Here is a 20,632-nt window from a genome sequence, read left to right as displayed (position 1 = left end):
ATCAGCTCTAGTAGCATTAACCATAACTAGTCTTTTTAACTCAAATGTAATGAATGCGTTCCTGATCAAGATTTACCAAGTAGTAGCTTTAATAGTAAAAAATTGATTAAAAAGAATTAAAATTGAGTAAAGTCGATGGATTGTTTTCATTCAAAGCATTTTTTTTTGATAAATTTAAGCTCTTTTATAGGTGTAAACATACTTTCAATACAAATTACAGTAGATATTAGTTAAATTAATGTTTAATAAATTACATTGGGGCACAAAATTGTTAAATAGAAAATAAGATTTTTGTACACTTATATAGAGGATATGATGTGTTAGAAAAAGTATGTTAACAGCTCCTAAGATACCAGTAGTACATGCAATGTATTTTCTATCCATTTCAAACCATCTAAATTATTTGGAATATTTTTATCAACAAAGAGTAGAATGCAAATTCTTATAGTTTTCTCTATTTTATGGATAGAAATTCCAATAAATAAGCCTAATATTATACAATTGAAGCAGGGGTGTTTATGATCCGAAAGTTTTGGGTTACCGTTTCTGAAAATTTTGGGCTGCTAACAACACATTTTAAGAGTGAAAAATTATTTTAAAAAACTTTTAAAATGGTTTTTATCAATGATTTTTGTATGCAAATTTTGAGTTTTTCTTTCGGGGAAGGGGTGGGGTTGAACTTCCTCATAATTTCAAAACATTTCACAGTCTTCAGAAAATTTTACTCAAGTCCACTATCATCTTTGGATTGAAGTCTCAAATAATGCAGTCTGAAAATGACGCATTTAATAAATCGTAGTTACCAACTAATGCAGAAGTTTTACAGTGAGACGTATCAAGAACTAAAAGTGAAAAACTGATAATATAAAATGCAACTAATAGAATTAATTGATGTTTGGAATGCCAGTGATTGCTTTCCATATTCATACTTTACAATTAAGCAAAACTCTAATGTTACGCTTGACACGTGGCATCGAAGAAAGGCTAAAATAAGTTAAAAGTATTTTATTTTCAACAGGTAGTAAAAAAAATGAAAACAATTTTGAACAAAATGTAGGGGGGAACCTAAATTTTGGGAGAGAAAAAAAGAAAAAGTTTCAGTTTTTTCTCATTTCTACTTTAAACAATTTTAATTATTTTGAAAATATTGTAACTTAAACTTAATTTTGAATAAAAATAGTAACCTGGAATTTTTAAAAAAAACCTGGAAAATTCGGAATTTTTTTTAACCACAAGTGCATGAACCCTGCTCAATAGTTCCCAAGGAGAAAAATCCTTGGGTGAACAGGAATTTTGCGCAAACTCAACAGGGAAGAAGACAATTTACTGCTTCGGAAGCACAACCTGAAGGTGGGACTTCGATCGGGGAAAATCATTTTTTTTAATCAGAAAGTCATTTCAACTATGTGATATGTAGTCGCCATTTTTTGGTCATTCACAAGATGGAAGTAGACACATCCCAAAATGCCTAAGTTTCGAAAAACAAAACAGAATTGGATGTTTTCTTTAATTGAAAATACCACAAAATGGCAATTTTCTTGAGAAATGAAATATTTTATTCTTAAAACATAACCTTATCCATTGCCTTGGATGCAAATGAGATAAAAACTTTTCAACTGAATTGTAGTTTCATGAAGATTTATTATTTTTTAATTGTCTTTATGCGACAAATTCAAAAAATGATTTTTTATTTTTGGGCGTAGCCTCAATATTTGGCCATACCCAATGTGAAAGTACACAAGACTTTTTAAGTGCCTAAGTTTCCGAAAACAGCATTGGATGTTAATTGCAATGCAAGCTATTGAAAACAACACAATATGTACCTTTTTTTCTGGATCATTCATAATTATTTTCTGGAAAAATGCAAAATTTAATCTTAAGAATATTTTTTGTTCTAATTGATTTAGACACTTACGTGCTAAATACTGACTATTTTGTTTTAATTGTTGTTCTTTTAAGGATTATTAATTATTTATAACTACTTTTATGCTACAAATTCAAAAATCTACTTATTAACTTAAATTTTTCACTTATTCGCCATATTTGGTCATTTGCACGATGGAAGTAGATGTAAACTTCCAAAAACAAGAATTGGATGTTTATATTAATGTAAACTATTGAAAATAACATAAAATGTGCAAAAGTTATGAATTTTAGAAGATTATTACTTTCTGGGAAATAAAAATTGAAATTTTAATGTAAGCATCCTTTAATATGCAAAAGGGAAAAAAAATGATTATTGTTGGATGAGAAGATATGATTAAAACTAACTCTTACCCAAACAACGTAATACATTTAGCAGAGTGTGAAATTCGAGTTCATGAATCAGTATAATTGAAGACAAATAGCTCAGTAAACATCAATTAATTTATTAAAAGATAAAAACAAAGTATATGGCTTTAACAAAAAGTAAATAAGAATAAGCATATCATTATTGCAAATACCCCGTTGACCTAGACTAATAAGTAATTATCAATTGACCCGACTATCATTCATGAGGAACGAAGTCTTCAATGGACAAACGTCATACTACTTCAATAAAACATAAAAGGCTAACAGCCTAGGCTTGCTGAACAAACAGCAAGTTGGCTTGCCTGACATGAGTCAACATGTCTAGGCTGTGCAAGAAGTGAGAGTGAGATCAACTGATAACAGCCTCGCTTATATTCTGAATCTCATTAGCATATCTTCACTTCAATGCTACCAGATCGTGATCTTCAGTGGCCAAGCCCGAAGCGTGTGCACATGACGTCACTTGTTCTAGAAAGATCGACGTCAAAGTAGTCACGTCATGGGCAACGCCCACTACACAAGTCGTTCTCTATTCCAAGACTAGTTATGTCACAGATTCTAGCGTTTGTTAAGGAACAATGATATGCAACATGCAAATATCAAAAGGTTATCTAACATGAAAAATAATGATAATAAACCTTCACTTAGATTGACATACTATGTCTATCAGTTATTGGCATTGGTCTATGATCGGCGGATGTTGATTTTTGTATTATGCATTATATGGTATGCCAATCGATGCAACAAGTTAATCATATGAAATTTAGCTTTGCATTTGCTCAATATGTTTTGTGTTATGTACTAAGAAGAAAGTAAAGAGAAGTATTGTAAACCACAAAAGCGTATGCTAAAAGATTGCTGCAAGACTACAGCAAAAAGCTATAATATTACGCATGACACATGACATCAAAGAAACGCTTAAGTAAGTTAAAAGTACTTTGTTTTCAACAAGTAGTAAACAAATTAAAACAATTTTGAACAGAATGTTAGAAAAACACTTAAAATTTTAAGAAAGAAAAAAAAATTTTAGTTTTTTTTTTTTTTTTTTTTTTTTTTTTTTTTTTTTTTTTTTTTTTTTTTTTTTTTTTTTTTTTGAATCTAAAGGGAGAAGTTCCAGTTCTTTCATATTGCTACTTTAAATAATTTTAGTTATTTTTGAAAATATTGCTATTTAAACTTAAATTTTTAATGAAGTGAGCAACATTGAATTTTCTAAAAAACAACCTGGAAAAGTCCGAATTTTTTTAACCACAAGTGTATGAACCCTGTAAATTATTTTGTCTTTATTTGAAACTTGATTTACAGGTTGCACATAACACCCTCAAGAGCTGCTACAGCTGAAGGAGCTCGTAGTACACCAGTTCGACGTACTCCTGTTAGAAGTACAAAAAGAAAGCGCACAGTATTAGAATCAGGAGAGAAATCTAGTCTCGATTCTCATGTTTCCTGCACTGCAAAAAGTGATGTTGAAATAGAAGACCATGATATGGATGGGAAATACATAAAACTTTTCAACAAAGGAAACACTGTAAGTTTAGCATAGGTTTTATGTTGATGCATTCTAAGAAATGGAAAAATTCTGTGTCATTAATTTTTACTTTAAAAAGAATGATTTTTGGAAATTGTATTTTTCTGCAACCAATGGCACATCTGGTTCTGTCCAAAGAGAAGTTTTTTCTATTGATATTCTGCTCTTCTGGCAAGAAAGGTCTAGTGTCTCTGTGGTTCAGTAATTTGAATCATTAGGATAATTTTATCAAAATTAAGATTTATTTATTTATTTGTTGTTGTTAACCTAAGTGCATTTGTAATACACAATAATAATTTATTGACATAAGTATTATATTGTATTTGATGTAACTGATATGAAAGAATAGCTTTTTGAATATTGTTATTTAAATTTTTCTTCTCAGTTCTTCCTCTGAAATTAGAATTAACTACTTTATTTTGTAAACATACCATTCCATACAATACTAGGGTTGCCACTGGCAACTTTTGAAACTATTTCTGACCATAGGCGACTATAGCGACTTTTATGCTCAAAAACAGCCTAAGAGCCACTGTTTTTTGAAAATTAGCGTCTTCATACAATTTTAGGCAACTTTTTTCAAATTTTGTGCTATTCATTAAAAACAGAAAGAATGATGGGCATAATGTGCTCGACACGAGTGTGGAGAAACATACTTCCTCAGCTTTAGATTTCAATCCTTTTGCATCTTCTAAACATTTTGTTGTTTTTGACAGTCGGAAATTATTTTGACATATGCTATCTTTGATAAACTATTCTATGTTTTATTTTAAAAAATAATGAATAAATAAATTTTTGGAAGCTTGCCAACATTTAACATATGCGTCTCGGATTATTCTTCCCATATTTAAGATATCAATCCTTTTGCACCTTTTAAATATTTTTATATTGTTGACAATCATACATTAGTTTGACTGTATGCTGCCTTAAATTAACTTATTTTGGTTACATTTTAATAACTTTTTTTTTTTTTTTGAATTTTGATGACAAGTAGATGCTATTTTGATTTAAAGAATCATTTAAAATTTAATTCATCACTATTAATATAAAAATAACTCTATACACAACCCTTATTAGACCAGTCATTTTATATGATGGGCAATAAAACAAGAAAACTGCTACAGAAAAGAAACCCAATCAAGAGTCTCCTTATTTTATATTGAAATTAGCAAACCAATGACTGAAATAACTTATTGAGAAAAGTGATTTGTCTAAAGTTAGCGTAGCAAAAGGCATGATAGAAGGTGCAGAAAAGTTACAAGAAGGGGAAAGAACAGTTTAAACTTATTGTTAACAAAAGAAAACCCAAGTTTTATTGATTATGTAACAAAAACCCCAAGACAGGTCTTAAGTTTTTAAACTATGCAGTAATTGTATGTTTGTTTTAATCGCACAAAAGCTCAATTTATAACTCTTGAATGTTTTTAGCCCAGATTAAGTATGTTTAATTTGCCTTGGAATGAACAATATCTTAATTAAGATTTCTTTTCACTTTGTGAAACTTAAAATGTGACGTGACACGTAACATCTTCATGATGCGTGAACAGCAATTCCATTTGAAAATGCTTAAAAAAATGAACTAGGTAAATGTTGAAACAAATGTTAAATCTGAGAAATTGTTTTGATTTTCTTGTATTTACTAGATGTTGTCAATAATCATGTTTCAAGGTTTTGTATTATGTGGTTTTGTCACGTGATGTAGGTTTGAGTTAGCAAATTTAAAAAATGTATTGGTGAAAGCAACTTTACGAATTCCAAATGCAACTCAACTATTCCTCTGAGGGCACTAATTAGGCGACTATTTTCAAATTTTAGGCTACTAAAGCAACTATTTTCAAGTAAAATTTTGATGGCAACCCTAAATATAGAATCAGTAATGTAAAGGGTAATTGAACTTCTTTTGTTACAGCCTTTTATACCTATGGCCACCTTGTTATGTTTCTGATGCTATAGGTTGATGGGTTCATTCACCAAACCAAGCTTTAATAGCCTGTAATGAAAGAGGTACTTAAGCCTTTGCGATTCCCTTCCATAAATTTTAGTGTTGCGGGCAAGCAATTTGTGTTTACTCTAATATTAGTTGATTAAAAATAAATTGAATTGTATTGTTGTGCAAGTCCACCATTTATCATTTTTATTAAAATATAAGCGCTTTTTTTTTTTTAAATATTTCTTGGAAATATCTTTTCAGTTGTAAATTTCTTTTTTTGTCTTAACTATTTCTATTGAATAAAAAGTTCAAAAAATAGCCATGCACGGTACTGTTGTGTTTATAATCTCCATTAATTGTTTTTATTGTATTCATTTTAAAAAAGGAAATACCATTGGGAGGTTGGCAACTAGTGAGAAAAGCTGGTGAGCAAGAATCCACTTTTAAGTTTGGAAGAACTGTAATCATTAAACCAAAGTCACATGTAACGGTATGTATGTAACTTCTAAAAAATATTGAATATCATCGAAACTTTTACAGTAAAAGCATAATAATCAGAAAGTAGCTTATACAGGGATGTGCCAACTGCTCCAAAAGACCGCCAAATGGACTTACGCTCCAAAATCGGACAAACTTGCGCCATTACTAGTACAAATAGTAGGGGAAACTCTCCTCTGTCTTGGGACAAAAGATAGTACTGGTAGATGCCGCTGTACAGCATGATTTTGAAAAAAAAAATCAATGAAAGCCTACCTAGGTTATCTTTAAACGCGTTTTAAACTTGAAAATGTCCACTTACATTCCTTTGCTTCTCATTGCCTCAGTGGCAGATCTAGGAAGTTTCGGGGGGGGGGGGGGGGGGGGGCAAAACTTCAAAATGCCCCCCCCACACACACACACATCCATCTTGTTTTAAATTTTTCTATCAAGTTGTATTTTTGTTTTTTTAATAAACTGTACAATCCGACACTTCATACTAAGCATGTCAGTATGGAATTTTTTTTTTGGTAAAACAGAGATATACTGTAACACAAATCGCAATTAAAATCCCCCCTCCCCCCTAAAACAAGTTCACTATTCAAATACGGGTGCTTTACTTTTAATCTTATAATTTTCGGCAATTAGTCCAGGATCTGACAGCACATGTGTAAGAAAATTTGAGTCTGGAGATTTTTTTTAATGTTAAATTGGTGTCCTAGAAAGTATTTTGGACTTGGTTGGACATCTTCCACCTAGTATATTTTTCTGCTATGACGTCATCAAAGATGGTGGCCGGTAGCTCTCATAAATGCTCAACACTTCCGTAGAAAGCTTGAGCAGGGAGAATGTTTTCACACGAAAGCTTAATAGGTGTCCTGGAAAGTATTTTGAGCTTTGGGTGGACATCTGCCATCTGGTACATTTTCTAGACTGACGTCGTCAAAGATGGCGACAGTACACTCTCATAAATGCCATATAGTGATCTCTCACTTATACGCGACCAAACGGGACAGTGAAATTTTCGCGCATAATTGAAATTCGCGTATAAGTGAAAAACCCAAAAAGTAGCTTAAATGAAATAAGTTAACATCAGTTATAGTAATACTAATAGTATATTACTAATACTAATGAATAAATTCGCACTTAACTTCCATTTATACATTGTGATTTAATAAAAAAGCCAAATTTGAAGTTGTATGTTTTGTCATTTTTTTATGCACTGTACAGTACGTAAGCGAATTCCCGAAAAATTAAAAAAATGTTGCATGATCAGTGCTATAGTCTACGAGGATGCAAAAGATTTTCGATAGGCTATGTCAATGCGTACCGCTTGAGCACGATTTTTAGTGACGTCAACCTTTTTGTGTGTAACCTGTTCTCCCCTCTCGAAGTCAATCACAAGACTAATTCCACCCCCTACTTGTGCAAAAAAAAAACACTTTGAAGAATCCGAACAATGGAATAACGTCGTGTGAATGTATTTCAAGAGTGGGAACAAGAAGGGCACAAATCCTCCGATAAGCAAAGCGTGAATTAGGTGATTTAACTAAAATTGAAAAACATTTATCGCGCATAAGTAAAAAGTGCATTTTAGGTTTCGCATATAAATGAACAAGAGTTAACATTGTTTTCCTATATCGCTGGCCAGGCCTGTGAGAAAAACGCGTATAACAGAGGTCGCGTATAAGTAAGAGATCACTATCTATATTAATACTTAACCAATTGAATCGAAAATTTGGTCAGTATGTTGCAATAAGTGTTTTTAAGGTGGATTGCAATGTGTTCTAACTATTGCTATAAATGAATCAATATCTTTTTTTTTTTTTTTTTTTTTGTATAACTTATTCTTTTACAAATAGTAAAAAGAATGCAGATATTAAACACGTTGAAACATATTCAAATGTAAGTTAAAAAGTACGGTATGTAAAAATCTAATGTCTAATATAATCTAAAATGTATATATTAAAAGTTTTGTTACAAGGTGGTTGTAAACCTTTGCTACTACACTTGCAGAAGAAGCAAAAGGTTTCTTCACTTGCTCTACAAGTTCGGGAGGAGTTGGCACATTTGAAGCAATTACATACTGCAATACAGTCGTTAATGTCTAAGTTCTTTTCGGGTCCAAATCTTTTTGGCTGTTGAAAAAACAAATTCACCTTGCAGTGGCCCAACCAGAAAATAATTTTAACAGCGTATACTTAAAATGTTCCCTATCTGATAAGGGGAGGGGAGGCGGGGGTCGTTTATTCAATGTGAACATTTAGGTATAAATATATATGTAACTTATTTATGCGGCTGATTTTAATCTAGTTAAGTAGGAATTATATTCTTCATTAAAAATTTCAATTTGTATGCAGGAGTTTTTTTTTTTTTTGCATAAACTAAATTTTTTTACATTTATGCATGTGTGCAAAAGAAAGTGTTCAAAATATAGTGCAATAATTGACTTAAATGCAATAAATTACAATTTTTTTTAGTTACAGAATGTATATTAAAAACGTAAACTAAAAAAAGAATAGCACAAGTTTTATAATATAAGTGTTTAATCATAAATTTCTTGTTCTTTAATCTAAGATTTAAAAAATGATTTTTGTTAAAAAATCATGTAAAACTTATTTGCAAAAACCATTTAAAAAATTTAGCTTTTTTCTTGCACCTAAATATTGTACATTTAATAATGTTCCTTTGCGTTTGAATGGAATTGAAATTAGTTGTCTTGGTAGTGTTGTGAACTTCCTTTCAAAACTCTACCAACTGTTAAATAAGTTTTATTAAAAAAGTTATTGGCAATTTTTTTTAAGTAAAATGTTTTTTAAATGAACATTTTGAAGAAAAATATTATCAAATACTGATTAATTAAACCTCATTAATATCTTTATTTATTCATCATGAATACTGCAGTGAAAACGAATTGATTAGATTACACCCCTTTAACTTTAGCATAGTTTTGGACAGTTTAAGGCAGTTTCGAACACTTTTGAACAGTTTTGGACGGTAAAAACCACCTGTCCTGTCCTAAACCAGTTTTGAACAGTCCAAAACCCAACCCTGCTTGTGCTACATCTCCTCACCTCCTTTGTTTTTTTGTTTTTTTCTTACTCTGAATTTTTGACGAATACGTTAGTGGTTAATAATATTATTCATCGCTTTTCACCTTTTAAAATGCAATTCTATAATCGTTTTACTAAAATAAACTTTTATTTGTCGTTTTTACTTTTGATGCCCATTTTGAATATCACGATCTCTCTGCATCCAGTATCAGAATAAAACCTTACTCATTTTCCATGCTAACTAAGCTTTGTTAGAAGGCAAACAAATCATTAGTTTAAGCAGAATTCTGTGTTCTTTTCTTTTTACGCTGAATTGATGGTTTAATTTTATTTTTGCTTTAACTATGTCGATAGACAATAAAACGTCCATAAACTTTTAACATGCAATTTTAAAAGAATTTTACTAAAATAAACTCTTTTATTTGCCATTTTTGCACTTTTTATGTTTTCACTTTTAAAATTTACACGGGAATTGAATTTTTTGCATTTTTATTGCTTACTACGCTTTATTCAGAGGTAAACAAATGTAATTTATTTTTATTTGAATTACAAAATTTAAAAGTTTAAAACAAAATACAGAAAAGATACAAACAATAAAGCTCCCAACAAATTACTTCAATGCCGCAGTTTGCGCCATGAGTACCCCCCCCCCCCCCCTTAATACATTTATTAAATCTTTAAAATTTTAAAATTTTGTTTTTACAAAATTATTTTATTTAAAAAAAATAATTTTTTACATAAATTTTTGATTTTTCACAAAAAACGGACCCTGTGAAAAATCCTGGACAGACCCCTGGTAACTAAAACAAGATTATGCAGGTCTATCATACTAGAATATTTTATCTCCATGCTTGCCTGTATCGCTTAGTGAAATCATGCTAGGTGTGCCTTTACAGGGTACTAAAACCTCCATTTATTTAGGGGCTTTCCTGTTGTAATTGATTGATCATTTTGCTTTTTTTCTGTACTCACTTATATCAATGTTGTCTTGTCCATTCATATATAAAATTTAATTTAATCGTGGTTATTCTTGATTTACCAATTTTTATGACAATGTATATGCAGCTTTTACAATGTTTTCCATAGATATCTGGACTAATCCTTGGTTAATCTGGCAAAAGCATATGCAAAATGTTTAGCTAATATTCTTAATATTATGTTTTGTTTGTAGATTTGGAGTTCGGATGCAGGAGCTTCTCACAATCCTCCTACAGATTTGGTTATGAGGGGACAAAAATGGTTTACTTCAGAAACAATGAGTTCAGTTTTATTGAACAACAATGGAGAAGTAAGGAGTTTTTTTTTTTTTTTTTTGAGGGAAATCAGTTGCTTAGTTTAAACCTGTTGCTTAACAGAGTAATTCATACCTTTTTTTTTTTTTCCACTTTAGGAAATGGCATCTAGAGAAACTTCCAAAAGGAGTCTTCGATCTTTGGACGAAAGAGTTTATGATGCTAGTACATATTATCCTTCTCAGTATTCTACAGAAGAAATTTACCACCAGCAGGTATTGTAAATCAATTTAAAACTATTTAACCTGTTTAATAGTAATTGGTTAGTTCAATACCAATCATATTGCCAGGGCTCCCAAATGGTCCGCTTTTCCCGCCCAAGTCCGTTTTCTTGGGTAAAGTCCTTTTTAGACTGCTTTTTAATATTTTGGTCCTATTAGTCCGCTTTTATGTTGCTTTTACTGAATAATCAGATTTTAAAAGTTTCCATTCCATTAAAAGATACTGTGTGTTGATGCCTGTTAAGCCGAAATGCGGCTGCGGCGCCGTTTTTCTATTGAACCTGACTTTCTTGTATTACAGTGAAGTACCGTTTATACGTTTTTATAATTTATACGTTTTATTTCTTGGTCCCTGCAGAGCCCAATACATATTAATGATAAAAAATTTCTTTTATACGTTTTCCTGAAATCACAATTTCATTTACATGTTTCTTTTTCTGAGTCAAAAGGAAAGAGAGTGCCCATTTCAACCTCAGATCCTAAGCTGTTGATTGTCCAGTTTCTTAGAAATCACAGCTGACCTTGACCTATACTACTTGCCTAGTTGAACAAAAGCCCCATTCCAGGCGAAAATAAGCACCCCCACCTCCTTTCACAGAAGAGGTGATAAGGATTCACATGCAATATCCGGTCGGCAGGAGGGCAATCTCTTTCCTACCAGTTTCTTAAGTTTCTGGATTTCATCATTCAATAGCAGTTACAATGACTTCGTGTTGTAGAAAATCCCTATCGTTAAAAGAAAAAATGCACATTTTGAAGGAAGTGGATGAAAAGAGACTTTTCAAAAAAGTGGATCTTGTGAAAAAGTTAGGTTTACCCATGTCAACTCTAAACGCACTAATTTATAAGCGTAAGATAATAGAGGAAAGCCATCTTCAAAATGGTGCGAATGCTTCGAAAAAACTTAGAGTCCAAAGTGGAAAATTCGCTGATGTAGAAAAAGTACTTTTACAGTGTTTCAACCAGTTTTGCAGTGCCAAAATTCCCATCAGTGGTTCTTTGCTTATTGAGAAAGCAAAAGAAATTTCGGAGAAGTTAAATGTGGAATGTGATGCATCATTTTCTTCGGGTTGGCTTCACAAATTTAAACTAAGGCACGGCATTACAGGTAAAATTGTAAGTGGAGAATCTGGAGATGTTGATTGCGAAACAGTGGATAACTGGATTCAAAACCAATTGCCAGAACTGATGAAGGGCTATAAACTAAAGGACATTTTTAACGCAGATGAAACAGGTCTGTTACCATCTAAAACTCTTGTAATCAAATCAGATACGTGTCATGGTGGTAAAAAAAGCAAAATTCGATTCACCGTGTTATTGTGTGCCAATGCAGATGGGTCTGAAAAATTACCTCCTGTTATTGGCAAGTTAAAAAAGCCACGCTGCTTCAAAAATGTAAATACATTAACAAAGTATATGGCTAATAAAAAATCTTGGATGACTATGTCTTTTTTTTTTATTTTTTACCGATTGGTTAAAAGTTAGATAATAAAATGCAAAAAGAGAATTGGCGAATCATTTTATTCATCGATCAATGTCCAGCTCATCCACCTAATATTGACTTTCTAACAAATGTAACTGCCATATTCTTCCCTGCAAATTGTACGAGTAAATTGCAGCCGCTGGATTTAGGAGTCATTAAATCCCTCAAATAACATTATCAGAAACTCTTAGTTCAAACAGCTATCGCCAGTTTAGACCAATGAGGTTTCAAAAAAATGAGCATTGACATCTTGCAAGCTATGAATTTCATAATGTTGGCGTGAGAATGTCTTACCCAAAGTGATAAAGAACTGCTTCACCATTGGCGGATTTTTGCCTTCAGTGGATGGTCCTATTGAAAACGCTGAAGTAACTCATTTTGTTCCCCCTGAAAACTGGTCAAATGTAAGTGAAGTTTCTTCGTTTGATGAATTTGTCAAATGTGATTCAGAACTCGCAACATGTTCACTTCTAACAATCGATGAAATGACTGTTAATGAAGAAACCAGCAGCGAAGAAGTGGATAATTGTTTTTCTTCTTTATAGGACTCTCTCCAAGAATATTAAAACTTTTATTTAATGCATCCTCTTTTTATTCTCTGGGTATGTATGTCAGAATGGTCCTCTTCATTACTTGCTACTTCTATGGATGCTTCTAGCATTTGTTCACATTGACGACATGGTTTTCTTCCAGGAATTAGTTTTCCATTTGAATTTCGAGCTCTTTTAATTGTAATGGAATGTAAAGATTTCTTGTATGAGCACTGACGTTCTAATGGATCACAGCATGTTTGTCCAAATAAATGAGAGTATTTGGTTGTATATACTTGCTCATGGTGATAACACACAGTATGTCCTTACACTTAGTTCTTAACTTCAGAATTTCTTGATTATCACATGAATATGAAGCAAATAAAATGATACCTTTTTGTTTTGTATAGAATACTAGCAAAAATACCCAGCGTTGCCTGGGTTAGCAATAATTATGAGAAACAATCGTTACTTGCATTTGTTTTCTGTTTTAAGTGAAAGAACTTAAAACACACCTCTTTGACATGATTTAAAATCTAGCTTCTTCCTTACTCATAAAACCCTGGTAGCAGAAACTGCGAGACGCGAGACGTGCGTCCCTGATTTTTCGGCGGCCTGCAGATAATTTTACCAAAGAACGAAAGAAAGAAAAAAAATAAATAAAAGAAAAAAAAAGAAAGGCAACTTAGAAAAGATCGTTTGGAGATCGCTTTTTGAGCGATGGATGCTTCAGCATTTCAGCTAGAAACATAGTCGCCATATTTGGTCATTCACAAAATCGAAGTAGAAAAGTGCAAAGGTTTTCAAAAACAAAGATGAATTGGATGTTTTATCTTTCTGCCAAAACATGAAAATAACTTTAAATCTACAGCAAATCGTTTTTTTATTTTTATTTTTTTAAATAATTTTCTTGAGAAATGAAAAATTTTATGTGAAAATTTCACCTTATCCTCGTTGCTTTGGACGCAAAGCGCTGGAAGTTTTTTACTAAAGTTTAGTCTCATGAGGATTTTTATTTTGAAAATATTTTTTTGCAACAAATTCAGAAATTTATATCTAAATTTTTAGCGTAGTCGCCATGTTTGGTCATTCCCAAGATGTTGGTACGCAAGACTCATGAAGTGCCTACGTTTTCAAAAACGGAATTGGATGTTTATTGCAATGCAAACTATTGAAAATTATGCAAAGTGTGCCATTTGTTTTTGGATAATTCTTAATTATTCTTTAAAATTGCAAAATTTTATCTTCAGAATAATATCTTATCTTCATTGCTTTAGAGGCTAATGTGCTAAAAACTGACTATTTCACCTAAAGTGTAGTTTTGTAAGGATTTTGAATTTATTACTACTTTTATGTAACAAATTCAAATATCTATTTATAACCATGAATTTTTCGCGTCGACGCCATGTTTGGTCATTCGCAAGATGGAAATAAACGATACTATTACTTACCTAAGTTTCCAAAAGCAGAATTGGATGTTTACCTCAACACACTATTGAAGATAACATAAAGTGTTCAATAAATCATGTTTTTTTTTTTCTTTTTATAAAATATTTTTTTGAAAAATGCGAATTATTATCTACACAGTTGTATTTGATCCTCATTGATTTGAAGGCTTTGCTATAAGCTAAATATTTCATCTAAAATGCAGTTTCCTGCCAACTTCTCATTTACTAATTTAAAAAATTTAAAAACCTATTTCAACGCAAACTTTAAATTTAAAATTAATATATCTTGGAGAATTGGTTTTCATAGTGTGTAGAGTTCTATTTATTTTTATGAAAGTAGTGAAAGCTGCTGCCCCCCCCCCCCCCCTTATTGCTTTAAAACTCAGCGACATTGGTGGCCACTAAGTTTTTCGGGTCTAGTGGCTACTGGCCAGTTGGAAAATTGTCCAAGTCTTGGCCTTCACAAAGGACTTGTGTATTTTATGAAAACTTAAAATAAAACTTATAATAATGCTGCAGATTATTTTCAACTACCGAAAATAGTGTCGCAGACTGGCTAGAAAGTTTCTGCTACTGGGCATAAAACTAAAGTAGCAGTAAGTAAAAAGAACAAAATAGTATTCATTTAGGAACCAAAACACAAAATTTAAGCGTATACAAATTTGAAGAATTTCCGAAATATAAAATTAAACTTCACATGTTTAAAAAGATTTATCAGTTAGTACTTATTTATTTTTTTTACATGGAGTTTTACCTTCTCTTTATGTTTATTGAAGAACGAACTGTTTAAAAAAATGTAACCGCGCGCCCCGTGATCCCCTTAAACTTGCTTTAGTTATTTTGGAAAATTTCAATTATTGTGGGTTGTTGGTGCAATTTAAAATGTTACTGAATTTGCGGGAATCGTTTTGGGATACTTTGGATAATGCTCCCCCTCCTTACTTTATAAAACGCTATATTACTAATTTTTGTAAAATTGATATTGTCGCCATATGCCGAGATACTTTTCGTCACCATAAAATGGCACTAAACAATTTCATCCGAAATGTTTCCAAAATAAGTAGTAAAATTTGGCGATGGTTTGAATTTGTGCGAAGTCAAATTAATAGAAGTTTTTGCGCTGTTTATGGATTTACCTAATTTAGTTGCTGGATTATTTTACAGTAAAAAAAGTTTTTAAAGATTCTTTGATTGACGATATTTTGTTTACATGGTGAAAGCTGACAAACATTATTCGCAACTGCAGAGCTTGAATACGCTACCTTGCGCCCTTGCGGTGATTAACAATACCTGCCGAAAAAGGTAAAAACATACTGTTCCACGTGTTTTCTTTGGGCTAAATTACAGGCTTCAAACAACAGTTTGTGGTATAATTTAATTTCAGAGGAATAGAAAAGAAAGCTTCCCACAAACACAATGAAAAATTACTGAAATTCATTAAGCTTTAAAGCAAGTTATAAGTTCCGGCATTTGTTTGTTTTACCAAAGCGCCCCCTATAGTTTATTGGAGTTGCGAATTATGGAGTCTTTGACTTCAAAAACCGCGACAGTTGAAAAAAACTGCCAAATGCATCCGCTACTGAAATTTTTCTGCATAAATTTTGGCGAGGTTTCTGCTGTTAGATTGGATAATGATTAAAAAATCCAATCAGCTCAAATAATTTTTAAAAAAACCCATTAATTACACTAAAGCTCCGTTTAAATGTAAAATAATCAACCAAATCTAGTTATTATTAGCCAATCTTGGGGGGGAAAACGTTACTTTAAGATTTGACTTGAGAAAAAGCCTCAAACAGTCAGACGAATCACAAAAACATTCAACAATTCTAACTATGAACTGAGAGTTGAGATGATACACTAAATAATGAATTTGGTTGAGGAAAGCCTTCGAACATGGAACAAAAAAGCTCAATAACTCGTTTTTCATACAACTTAGAATTTTCTAACAGATGCCATCTTCAGCAGAAAAATAAGCGCTTTAGATAGGACACATAATTTTAATATGTGCACTTAGTTTTTCAACCGTCATATTGGGCATTTATGCAAAAATTTGGACAAATTAGAATAAAAAAGGAACTATCAATCGGATTTTTTTCGAACTGGTCTACAAACCTCCCCAGTTCCAAAAAGAACAAACGGCGAAAGTTTCAGCCAAATCTGCCGGGTAGTTTCTGAGGTCTTACTGAATAAATTTACCAAACTCCATTTATATATATATATAGATTTATGGCAACTATCATTCAACTGGCTACTAATCAAACATGGTGATAAAGAGTTTTTAATTTTAACATCCATTTCCATTTCGCCTTATTAATATTCAAATATTTACAATATTAAAATAAAAGTAATAGATGTAATACAATTCCCGAAGAATAAAAACTAGAATAACCTATCTAATCCCACACTGATCTTTTCAAAACTGATGTGAAACATGCTTCAATAAGAACTGACAACAACTAGTTAACGAACTAAAATACTTGTTCACAGATCCCATGAAGAATTCTATATTCCTATCAACCAATAAAGCATTGAGAATAAGGATGTTCCCCTTTCTTTTAAACCATCATTTAAAATATAAACAATAAAGGGAAATCCCCTAGGTCTCAGGGGGAACCCCTCTTTTTTCTATTTCCTTTTGCTTGTTTAAATTTTAAGCCAATGAACATTGCATTTCAAGACTAAAAGATTTGAACTTGATCGATTTAATCATATAAAATGAAAATAAGTATCAAATTAAAAAAGTGTAACAATCTTGGCAGCAACTATTATTTCTTTTATGCAGTTTAGGGTGGGGCAAGGGGCTGTAGAGGTTGAAAATTTAAACCCCTTTGTTAGTTAATAAATTTTAATTTTTAAAAATTAAAAGGTTTGTACGACCAATTTATTTCCTACATCTCTTTTTATTATTGTTAAGTCTAAGAAGACGAACACAAGCCTATGGTATTCAAGGAAAACATGCATATGCTATCCGCGAGATATCTATTTATGCAAATAATAACCAAAAGTAAACTCTTTTCCTGTGAATAGCTAACATATCAGTAGCTTAAAAAAATAACAAGTTCCTAGTGCTCCTCCCTTTAGGAGGAAAAGTAGCTGCCAATATGGGTCAAAATTGTGTTTTTTTTTTTTTTTTTTGCCTTATGGGTTGTTTTTCAGCTTAAATATTTCCAAGAAGGAGTGTGAAATCCAAATAATTTATTGTGTAATTATTTATAGGCAACACCAGTACACTACCAGAAAGTGAGCAAACCATTGGTTTTGTTTCCCTTTTTTTGGAATCAGTGTCTCAATTTCAGCGAAATCGACAAAATCAAATTTTTGGTGGTGACAACTTCTAAGAGTACCTTAATCGTTTTTCATTTTAAACATTGTAATATTTTTTTTTTCTGAATGCCTGGAGTGACTAGTTTTCATAGATACCAAACACTCTCTATATTGCATGAGTAGAATTTTTAAGAAAAAAAATAAATAACATCAATTTCTTGGCATTTTGACTTGGTTTACAAACTTTGAGGATCCATATCCATGGGTGCAAGACCTTCCGTCTCAGGACGGATTTCCCTCTTGGACAAAATTTCCGAGACGGAGGTTGGGACGGAAAGAAATTCGAAGATTTTTCCTTCCGTTTTTACTTAAAAAATGAAAAATTGATTGCTTGAAAAACATGCTTTAATTACTGGACCATTCCATAACCACGATTTTACATCGACATTCTCTCGATTTTCCGCCATGGGCTTGTTTTGTTTGCAATGTGCTTTAGAGGGAGTGGCTTTTAGACTCGCGCCCGTTTGACTTTTTTACAGGTAGCTCTGTTATTTCTAACTCACTGCATTGCAAACCGCGGTTTGCTCGCTATTTTCCTTGATTTTTCGAATTAATCGCCTTTTCTCTTGCTATTTTTTTTTTCCATTCACGGTTTTTTTTTTTTTTTTGCAAACTTTACACGCATAAATTAAAATTAAGTGCTCTCTTAAAATTGTCTTAGAGTTGAATCTGAATCACCGATTGCGAGTGATTGCTGACGGGGATGAAATGTTTTCATCACAGCAAAGGGCGTCCACATACCAGGTAAAACTTGAACAATCAGGGATTGTGAAGATTTTAATAAAAATGGGAATTTTGGGAAGAAGTGGTAAAAATTTCAAGCTGGTTTGAAACACCGATGGGCTACTGTTCCTGCATTTTAAACATGTTTCTAAGTCTTGAGGAAACACGAAATTCCAATTTGTTTCAATCTAAAACTCGCTAGAATGGAAATAGGGGGGGGGGGGGGTACGAGAAAAATAATGGCAGCATGTGTTTGCGAAAACAACACGGCTCTTGCAAAGAGGGTAAGTCTGCAAATTCACCCACGATACTGAGGTCTTTAAAACATTTATATTTTGGACAATCTAGGGGGGGGGGGGGGGGTTGCCACTCAAGGGCTCCAGAATAATATTTCGAAAAACCATTTTTGAAGTTAGGAGTGGTTTTTGGGATTTCTCTTCTGCGAACTCTTAAAAATTTATAAGTCCAAAAATGTTTAGTCTACATTTAATGATGTAAAAGTGGGGAGGGGAAGGTTTAATAAAAAAAATCGGAAACTGGAGTCTTAAAAACACTAATTTAGGCAATTTTTGGTGAATGTTTTGAGAAATGGTTTCATGTTCTAACTTGAAAATGTTTTATAGCTAATGTATTCAAAAACTATTTGAGGCTATACTTAAATGACTTAAGAGAAAGGGAATTTAGGACCCTCTCCGGAAAAGTGTTTGTAATCGAAGTCTTAAAACTTTAGGCTATCTTAGGGCAATATCGAGAGGGGGGGAGAGGGCTGGTCTTTAGGCAAAATTCCGAAAATGGAGTTCTAAAAGCGCAACTTAGACCATCTGGGGGGTTCGGGGTTCCCCTTCCCTGAAAAATATTCAAAAGCTGCAGTATTCAGAACTAAGCTTTAGGTAATCTTTGGGGGGACTTAAGAAGGGGGAATTTGAAGGCTTTCTCTCTATAAATTTTAGAAATTAAATTCTTAAAACTTCGGTGATGAAAAGGGGGGGAACCGCAAATTTAAATCAAATTTAGTGAACTTAGGGGAAAGAGTTCGGGGGGCTCTCTCCCCCAAAAATTTTTTCTATGCTGAAGTATTGAAATGCTGTTTTGAGTGTGTTAAGAGTTAGGGAATTTGGGGATCTTTCTTGAAACCTTTTCGAAATTGAAGTCTTAAAACTATGAGTTGTCTTTGGCCATGTGGGGAACAGAAAAAAAAATCTTATAAAACAAACTTACACTGCCTTAGTAAACACGGGAGGGGGGCATTCCGCCATTCAGCCAGAAATATTTCAGTTTCTGACGAAATTTTAAGAACTCTGTTTTGGGCTATCTTTGGATGACTTAAGGGGCAAGGGAGTAGGAAGTTTCTTTCAAAACGTTTCTAAAATTAAAAGTATTAAGATTTTTAGGCGGTCATACGTCATGTATATAGGTAAGGTGGTACTGTACCTAGAAAAAAAATTAGAAACTCAAATTAAAAAACTCCTTTGTGGTGAACTCAGAAGAAGGGGTTCGGGAGTTCTTCTCCGAAAATTTTTAGATGCTGAAATATTTAAAACACCACTTTAGGTTATATTTGAGTGCCTTAAGAGGGATGCGATTCGGAGCCCTCCTTGGCGTGAGGATTCAGTTCCCTTATTGCTTTTTTTTAATTAATGAATATTGGAAAATGTATCTCGTTTAAAAAATATATCTACTTTACTGAAACGATTTTTTTATTGCTAATTTCAGCACCTGCTAAAAAAGAATTATAAAATAATTCTTTTTCAGATGAAGACTGCATGGGGGAATAGTGCAATTTCCTTATCATTAGTCGCCCATACCTTTCCTTTTTTTCTGGTTTGTTGGCGCTACCTTGGGTAAACTTTCCGATCAGAACTGATTTATGTTGCAAAAGTGAAAATCTTGTGCGCCAAAGCGACCTTGATTGCTGCAATAAAAATGTTTACGATCGGCAAAACAAACTAATGCAGGGGACTCGCAAATGCTTTTACCCCTAACGTTATCCATCATTGTCCTAAAATTGTGTTTTTGGAACTTCAATTTCGAAATACTGCCGAATTAGAGTTCCGGAACTCCATCCCTTCGATAATGCATTCAAAAGGCGTGTAAATGTTATGAAAGATGAAATACAAGTTCGTTTTTAAAGCTTCGATTTCGGGGAGAGCCCAGAGCTCTCCCCCCTCCCCCCCCAACTAAAACTGAAGTAACTGATTTAAGAGCGTCTCTGAACCCCTCCTTTCCCAGAACTTTACCAAAATAGCCAACGATTGCTTTTTTTGAACTTCATTTTAAAAAAAATTCTGGAGGAGAGCCCCCAGACCCTCTGTTATGTGCGGTTTTTAGGTT

The 20,632-nt window shown here is 32.4% G+C and overlaps 1 protein-coding gene across 1 annotated transcript in view; it reads left to right on the top strand.

The window, feature by feature from the left end:
- LOC129221707 (lamin Dm0-like) overlaps positions 1-20,632 on the top strand; it is a 58,577-nt gene that overhangs the window by 34,981 nt on the left and 2,964 nt on the right. Inside the window, exons 7-10 of the mRNA XM_054856188.1 lie at positions 3,598-3,820; positions 6,136-6,240; positions 10,452-10,568; positions 10,671-10,787. Of these exons, the coding sequence (XP_054712163.1) occupies positions 3,598-3,820; positions 6,136-6,240; positions 10,452-10,568; positions 10,671-10,787 (562 nt within the window). The remainder of the gene's footprint in view (positions 1-3,597; positions 3,821-6,135; positions 6,241-10,451; positions 10,569-10,670; positions 10,788-20,632) is intronic.

This window comes from Uloborus diversus, chromosome 1 (genome assembly GCF_026930045.1).
Source record: "Uloborus diversus isolate 005 chromosome 1, Udiv.v.3.1, whole genome shotgun sequence".
Lineage (NCBI taxonomy): Eukaryota > Metazoa > Arthropoda > Arachnida > Araneae > Uloboridae > Uloborus > Uloborus diversus.
Note: the sequence above shows the minus strand (reverse complement) of the source record. Positions and strands in the feature narration are given on the sequence as shown.